The following is a 7,829-nucleotide window of genomic DNA, read 5'->3' on the forward strand; positions in this document are numbered from 1 at the left end:
AGATCTATTTCAATTTGAAAAAACACCTAGTTTAAACTATGGGAACATGGCCTTTTGTTTTATGGCATAATACCAAAACTGTTCTCATCCCAGATCATCTCTAATACCTGGTGAAAGGGAAAAAAAAAAACATGCCAAAGTTTTTAGCAAATAAAAAAACTATAGCAAAAGCAGAGGGCACATTAGCTTTGATCACCTGAAAGTTGTACCATAAGTTATCAAGTAATTGAGTTTTTTTTATCGTCGCAGGTGAAATGGCATAACAAGCAGCCTGTTTCAAGCAAGAATATTCATGCATTTCATACTTGGCAAAGAGAAATTGAAGATGTCTGAAAAACAAATAAATCAAGACTATTTTTGAAATGTGGGAGAAGAGTAGACCCTCTCAACTTTTATTTTTATTTTTCCTACTGTTATCTTTGTCTTCCAGTGGGCACACAAACCTGTTGGGGGCAGCCCTACTTGACCAAAATCATTTGGAGGACCTACTGGTGATCTCACCTGCACCCTTTTTTCCTTGCATGGTTAGGACATAGGACAGTGTCAGCCCAAGGGTTTGTAACCCATGTGCAAAAGGTTTGTGACCAAGCATTGGACCCTACATGCCAAGGGCTGGGCCTGCACCTATCTATGTCGACAAACCTTGCCTCACCCATTCTTGTTTGCCTACAAACTTGAGATGGTTATGGGTCAGATCAAGATCCAATAACAACATGAACTGTGAAATTTCACCAGTAATCAGGCTGGAGCTGAATAGATCTGTGCATCTGGATCATCAAGGGATTGAAAAACTTAAGTTGATCAAAGTTGTGTGAGCCAATCAGATCCATATGTGGATTTCTTTATCCTGGATCTGAACTTAAACTGAATAAAAGCTAAAGTGGGAGTCGAATCAAGAACCGACCCGGTTATGTTCCTACTTCTTGCAAGTTGCAATTATTGGGATAGATTAGATCAGGTTTTAGGCATAGGTTTATCAATAGGACGCTTGGTACAAGGGGGCTGGGTTAGCCCTAGAATCTAGTGGACTAGAGCCATCAATCACCTCCCCACCTAGGTCGCCCATTGACATCACAAGAGCCTCATATTTTGTAGCTTACTTTATTATTGATGGAAAGTTCAAAGCCCTGAAAATTCTAATGATATCAAGATATTTCTAAACCCAGACTTTGTAACTTAAGTTCTACCAAATTGCCAAAAAAAAAAAAAAGCCCCTTCCAAAGTTTCATGTGTGTGTGTGTGTGTATATATATATATATATATATATATATATATATATATATATATATATAGATAGAGAGAGAGAGAGAGAGAGAGAGAGATGACTGGAGCACTTATCAAGTTATTTCATCGGATATGATTTATGATAGGTCGGTTTGTGAGCCAATCTAGTTTGGTTTCTGATAGAAACTTAACGAATCCAAACCAAATGACTATTCGGTCAAACTTCTCTTTGGGTCTGACGATCACGGTATCCAACTTGATCACATTAGATAATCCAATTGAATTTGCGGTTGGATTCAGAATCGGACACAAATCGATTAAATCCCCATCCAAATAACTTGTGATTTGCCACTTACAGGTATCTGGATCCGATTTTAGTCACGTCGACGGGTTCATCTTTCGGATCTGAATCGAACCCACGAAACTGGACATGGATTAGGTTCACGATCCAATCCACCATCGTATTGGTTCCAGATTTGGTCAGAGATTTGTCCCCGAGTGATTGGCGCCATTGGATAAAAGATAAAATGGAAAACAAAATTGTTGTAATTTGAGCGCCAACGGATTTGAACTTAATCTTGAAAAGGGGTCTGGGTTTTCTGAAATTCCAAGAAAGGCACGTTTGCTGTTATCGGTGAGACCGATCGCAGCTCCATTCCATCGAATCCAAGCGCGAATTAAAAAGGGGGAGGAAATGAGGTGTATTTTGGAATTATGGTTAAATAGTTGTCCGTGCACGAAACAGAATTTCTAGGAAAGGAAATGTGACGCGCGAATGGGAATTGTTGGCATTGAAAACGAAAACAAGTTTATCCAGAAAAGATAAAGAAAAGCGTTTTTAATTTATCCGGAAATGAATGTAGCGCGTCCCAAGATGGCAATGGCCGTCCCGATCCTTATCCACAATGACTCCAGGAAATAGAGGAAAAGTCTCGGCCGGACTCTGACTGTATCAACGGCTGCGATTCCGTCTCTCACACGCCCGACGACGATGGACCGTCCAAAACGAAAGTGGTGGTTCCGTAATTGCTTCAATCATTAGTGCCTTTGTGTCCCCACCTCCCTTGCTCCTCCCAGCATATAACACCGTGCTGTTCCCGTGCGTCCTCCCACGTCTTTCGAGATTTTCCGTGAACTCTCTCGTTGTTGAATTCGATTGATCGGGGTCTTCAGAGGTTGCGAAACGAGGTCTCCTTCCTCTCCTGTGAGAGCTTGCCATTTTTGCCGGAGTGTTCCGTTTGTCTTTTGTTTTCGTTTTCTTTGTGGCGTGCTGCTTCAGATATCTGTGTCGGTGGAAGTTGACGGGTTCCTGCAGAGGGTATCCGACCACCGGGGTCTTGTTCGGCGGAGAGAGGGTCTTTCGTTTGCTCCTTTATCGTTTTTGGAGGGAGGGGCTATGGGTTGTTGTTGAACTATCGTCTTGCTCGGTGATTCTTGAAACATTCCGGCGGTTGGTGAGGGATAAGGGGTTCGTTTTATTTTGGATTTGGGGTTTTTGGGATTTCTTTTGGCGTTTAGGACTTGGGAGCTATGCAGAAGGTTGCGATGGGGGCGGCGATCGTGTGCGCGACGTCGGCGTGCATGCCGGCGGTGAGGGGCTCCGGCGAGGAGAACCCAGCGGGACTGATCCTTCGAGAGCTTGACAAGCGGTGCGCGGTGCCGGTTGACCAGCTCCGGCGGCTGGCCGACGACATGGTGAAGGAGATGAACGCCGGTCTCGAGTCCGAGGACGGAAACTTGCTCAAGATGATCATCAGCTATGTGGACAATCTTCCTACGGGGTCAGCCTTCCCTTTTTTTATTTTTTTCAAAACTTTGAGGACTTTTTGTTTTCTATCTCACATCATACATCGTATTTAGCGTTGTTTTCGATTTGTGATAAGCATTTAAGTCTGATAATCATTAACCATATGTTTTAGGAAAAAAAAGTAATTGTTACTTCATTTTCTTGGCAAAATAAGGCCTCGTCGTAAGTTTGTAAATTCGGTTGAAAACTATCAAAATCTGAAGGTATATGCGAAAAAAGAATGGTATCGCGATAAAAATTCTGTTTGCCAGAACTGGTAATACCATGAAAATAATTTTCTTTTGTTGGATTCTGGCCTTTGTATTGACACTTAAGTCAAATTCGTTCCGGTGATTATCACGGTTTTATAATTTTCTTGTGCGATCATATTCATATATATATATATATATATATACAACACACGTACCCAGAAATTACATTCTGGTAAAGCAACTTGTTTGCATGTGAAGGGCTTCTCAACGTTTTGGTTGGTGGGGGCCGTTTTGAAGCTTTTTTTAATGTTCGCTTTTGGCTATGGTGGGGGTGTATGAGATTGTGACGTGGTAGAAGCTTTCTGATGTTATAGGAATGCGTGATGTGTCCTTTTCAAGCGCTTCTGTTTCCGATACATGATATTTTGTCCGTTTCCTTAATTCCCTCTTTTGAATTAAAAACATTTCTTTTCTTGGAATTACTTGTTTCAATTGAAATCAATGGAGTGATGAATTGGTGCCTCACTACTATATGGTTCCGTTTTGTTTTCTTCTTTTTCCTTTTATGGTCCCGTTTTGTTTTTTTTTTTCCTTGGACATTTCTGCTTTCTTCTCCTCGTTTGGTTTCTTGATGTTGAGTTCTTGGACTGGCATGTCTAGTTGGGAAAGCACTCCATTTTGTGATTGCCAGCAGTTGTCCTACTCACAGGAATTAGGAAGTATGCTTTTGCAATATGTTCACGAAGATTGCTGATTTTACTTGCTTTAGTTGCTTGGCGACGATAAATCCCTTGGTTTGTGTTTCTGTTTTCTTGTTTGTCGCCTTGCTCTTTGCCTGAAATAAATTTCTGAAATGAAGAATTGAAGATTGAAAATGACTGGAAGAGATAAAAACTTTTGAAATGAAGAATGGAAGATTAAAAATGACTGGAATAGATAAAACTTCTGAAATGAAGAATTGAAGATTAAAAATGACTGGAAGAGATGACGAATCCTGATTGTTCTTTTTTTACAATTTTGCTTCCAGGGATGAAAAAGGGCTATATTATGCTTTAGACCTTGGTGGGACAAACTTCCGAGTTTTGCGAGTACAGCTGGGGGGGAGGGAATCACGTGTGGTTAAACGGGAGTTTGAGGAAGTTTCAATTCCCCCTGAATTGATGGTTGGATCCTCTGAGGTGGATATTGTATTTCATTTTGTTTATCGATATGTTTACCTCTAAAAGCCTTGTTGGTGATACTCAAAGTGGAAACGGCTGCAGGAACTCTTTGATTTCATAGCAGAAGCTCTTGCAAAATTTGTTGCTAAAGAAGGTGAAGATTTTCACATTGAGCCTGGCAGGCAGAGAGAACTTGGGTTTACCTTCTCCTTCCCTGTGGAACAAACTTCGATTGCATCTGGAACACTCATTAAGTGGACAAAAGGTTTCTCAATTGACGAGACGGTTAGTGCTGATTCCTGTGATCTTCGGTCCTTCGCAGAAAGCCAGAAACTTGACTAACCTTCGCTTACTATATTTATATCATCATTCAATTATCATGTCTTCTCCTTTCACGTAATTACTTTTTGTGGCTTTTATGTGGATTTCCCGCCAATCTTATTATTCTTTGCCTACTTTAAGTTTTCCTGGTTTTGATTTTCTGTTTTACTTAATTTAGGTCGGTAAAGATATAGTTGCTGAACTGGCGGCAGCCCTTGATAGACGAAGTCTTGACATGCGGGTGGCTGCACTGGTAATAACTCCCTTTGTTTCTTCTAGGTTCAGTTGTTACTCATTTTGTCAATGATGCCTGAAAACTTTTTCCTGCCTCATTTTTGGATTGGTGTTCCTTGGTTCTGTCTATTAGATCAACGATACTATTGGAACTTTAGCTGGAGGTAGATATCAGGAGGAGAATGTTATTGCTGCTATCATCTTGGGTACTGGCACAAATGCTGCATACGTGGAACGTATGGAGAATGCTCAATCAATTCCTAAATGGCGTGGGCCTTTGCCTAAATCTGGACAGATGGTTAGTAACACTTGTTGTATGTTTTGGTGCCACCTACGTTGGGACATATCAATTAATCATCTAGCTTCAAAAAGGACAAATTTTGTCTAGCATATTGACTGTTGAGAAATAGGAAAGCTAGATAATGAAAAAAGAAAGAAAAAACAGACTTTGATGTATCCATGTTTTATACTGCAGGTTATCAACATGGAGTGGGGGAACTTTCAGTCTCCTTCTCTTCCATACACTGAATATGATAAGGCACTTGATGCTGAGAGTCTCAACCCTGGAGAGCAGGTCAGCATAAACTCTGCATGTAATTTTCTAAAATAGTAAAGACGGTTTTTCCATTGAACAATATTGTTTTTCTTAACAGATATATGAGAAGATGATATCAGGAATGTACTTGGGTGAAATTGTACGGATAATCCTATGGAGAATGGCTGAAGAGGCTGCTCTATTCGGCGAATGCCTTCCATCTCAACTTAAGAAGCCATTTATCCTGCGGTATGATATCTCTTTCGATGAGCCTTTGGTGATTGGCTTTTAGTTTCCTATCTTGACCTGCAATAGTATCGGCCAAGCTTCAGCCTGGCTAGTGTCCAAGTCTTCAGCTCAGTTCTGGCCACAAGGGTGCATCCCAAACTTTTTCCACCGTGAACACATTTTCTGAATGTTTCATACTGTTGAAAACAGTTTTCTCTTAGCATTGTGGGAATTAGGTACTGGTGAACACCTTCCATCGAAGCTCAGGTGTCTTGACGATGATCCGTTTACAATGTTGATCACGATTCCTTCCGTCTTTCATATCAGTGCCAAAAGCACCACCTTTCCAACTTTCCACGTGTGAACTTTTACATGGTAAAACTGAATGTTGACTGGCACGTGTTGTTTGTCGAAGACACTGAAGTTTATGTCAAAAGGCAAATGGTTTATTTTTCCTTTCGAAAAGCTTTATTTATTTATTTTCATGGACAATCTGATATCTTATGTTCAAAGGCACAGTCATTTGTTTTCCTTTTTAAATTGCTTTTTCTGTTTTCATTTCTTTTTCGGTTTCCTTTGGAAAATTAGTGCTGATGTTGGATATCGTCTATGACTTATAATTGGCCTGTAAACTGCGGTATGAACATTGAACATGATAAATCTTTACTGTGGTTGATTGCAGAACGCCAGTCATGTCAGCGATGCATCATGACTCCACTCACGATCTAAGGATCGTTGGTGAAAAGCTAAAAGATGTTTTGGGGGTATTATTCTGACTCTTGTTGTTATTCGGACGTTCAGGTTTCGGTATTATACATGTGCTGATATTTAAGTGCATGAGTTATGCTCCCTTTAAATTCCATCTAACAGCTTCCTCTGCTCTCTCAGATACCAAATACTTCCCTGAGTACCCGCAAAGTAGTCGTTGATGTCTGCAATATTGTTGCTACACGAGGTGCCCGTTTAGCTGCAGCTGGGATCTTGGGCATATTGAAGAAATTAAGAAGAGATGTGGTCGAAGATGGCGTGCAGCAGAAAGCTGTAATAGCCATCGATGGTGGACTTTACGAGCATTACACCTACTTCAGAAACTGCTTGGAGGACACTCTCAGAGAGCTGCTTGGTGATGAAGCCTCTGAAATAGTGTCCCTTGTACAGTCCAATGATGGCTCCGGCATTGGAGCAGCCTTGCTTGCAGCCTCACATTCACAATACCTCTGAACTCCTCCAGCTCCTTTAATTTTAATAAAAATTGGAAGGGGAAAAAAATTGAGTCCTGAGTTACCTGACTCTTAGGATTCCCAGAAGCGCATTCTTTCCTTTTGGTTTCATAGTTGATGAATGCCAGCAGGTCTCTTACGGGAGTTCTGTTTCCTCATAATTTATAGCTACGGGGAAAGATCCTGGCCACTGGTTGTATAGCTTGCAGGATGGGAAGGTGTTCAAATGGCCCATTGAATCCAGTCTTCTTTTCTGTTCCTTTTTCGGTTATTCCTGCTGAGCAATCACTGCCAAAAATTTGTAGTCTACTTTCTTCGATATATTTGAATAATCAAAAGGTCATATTATTGAAGTCACCCGTCTCTTTCTTCCTTTATCTTTGTCCCATGAGGCATTCTCTGACGATGCGTTGACGATTGCTGCTTGTCTGTGGAATCTCTCTTTCTCCCTCTCTCTCTCTCTCTCTCTCTCTCTTTCTCTCTCAAGTGCTGACCTTGTCAAATTGTTTGATCTAATTATGTGGATCTTTTTTTATATTGCTATTTCCTTGTTAGCAGGTTAAGCGCCCTTGGTACGTTGTGAGAGTAGTATTTTGATGTGCACGATTTATAAATATTATGATGCTACTAGGATATATGATACACAGGTGTTTCTCAGCTTAGACTTAAAAAAAGGCATGTTAAAGAATAAAAATATGGGGTGTGTTGATTTCCTTTAACGTTCGCATGTTTATCGTCGTCCATTCACTGGAACATTGTTCTACTCTCTTGTCACTAAAATCATATCTCAAGATGGGCGATGTAAACTAATGCCTAAGTTTTCTAATGATTCGTACTCCCCAAATTTTTGACAAGCGGGAATCAGAAAGGATTTCAGAAAGGATTGATTGACGTCTTCCTTGGTCATTT

The 7,829-nt window shown here is 40.6% G+C and overlaps 1 protein-coding gene across 1 annotated transcript; it reads left to right on the plus strand.

Annotated features, from left to right (window-relative positions):
• The first annotated feature begins 2,317 nt into the window (after nucleotides 1-2,317).
• LOC116258469 (hexokinase-1-like) lies at nucleotides 2,318-7,273 on the plus strand. Its single transcript, XM_031635639.2, has 9 exons — nucleotides 2,318-3,005; nucleotides 4,250-4,400; nucleotides 4,485-4,667; nucleotides 4,882-4,956; nucleotides 5,071-5,235; nucleotides 5,413-5,511; nucleotides 5,591-5,721; nucleotides 6,383-6,464; nucleotides 6,589-7,273. Exons 1-9 carry the CDS (start codon nucleotides 2,755-2,757, stop codon nucleotides 6,919-6,921), a joined length of 1,470 nt encoding a protein of 489 aa, XP_031491499.1. The 5' UTR covers nucleotides 2,318-2,754; the 3' UTR covers nucleotides 6,922-7,273.
• Nucleotides 7,274-7,829: the final 556 nt, after the last annotated feature.

Source organism: Nymphaea colorata, chromosome 1 (genome assembly GCF_008831285.2).
Source record: "Nymphaea colorata isolate Beijing-Zhang1983 chromosome 1, ASM883128v2, whole genome shotgun sequence".
Classification (NCBI taxonomy): Eukaryota; Viridiplantae; Streptophyta; class Magnoliopsida; order Nymphaeales; family Nymphaeaceae; genus Nymphaea; species Nymphaea colorata.

Bases quoted from the DNA above. Each gene is read 5' to 3' on its own strand.
- LOC116258469 (XM_031635639.2), top strand. From the start codon at position 2,755: ATGCAGAAGGTTGCGATGGGGGCGGCGATCGTGTGCGCGACGTCGGCG. The intron at 5,236-5,412 runs GTTAGTAACACT...TTTATACTGCAG, and splicing joins TGCCTAAATCTGGACAGATG to GTTATCAACATGGAGTGGGG. The intron at 5,722-6,382 runs GTATGATATCTC...GGTTGATTGCAG, and splicing joins AAGAAGCCATTTATCCTGCG to AACGCCAGTCATGTCAGCGA.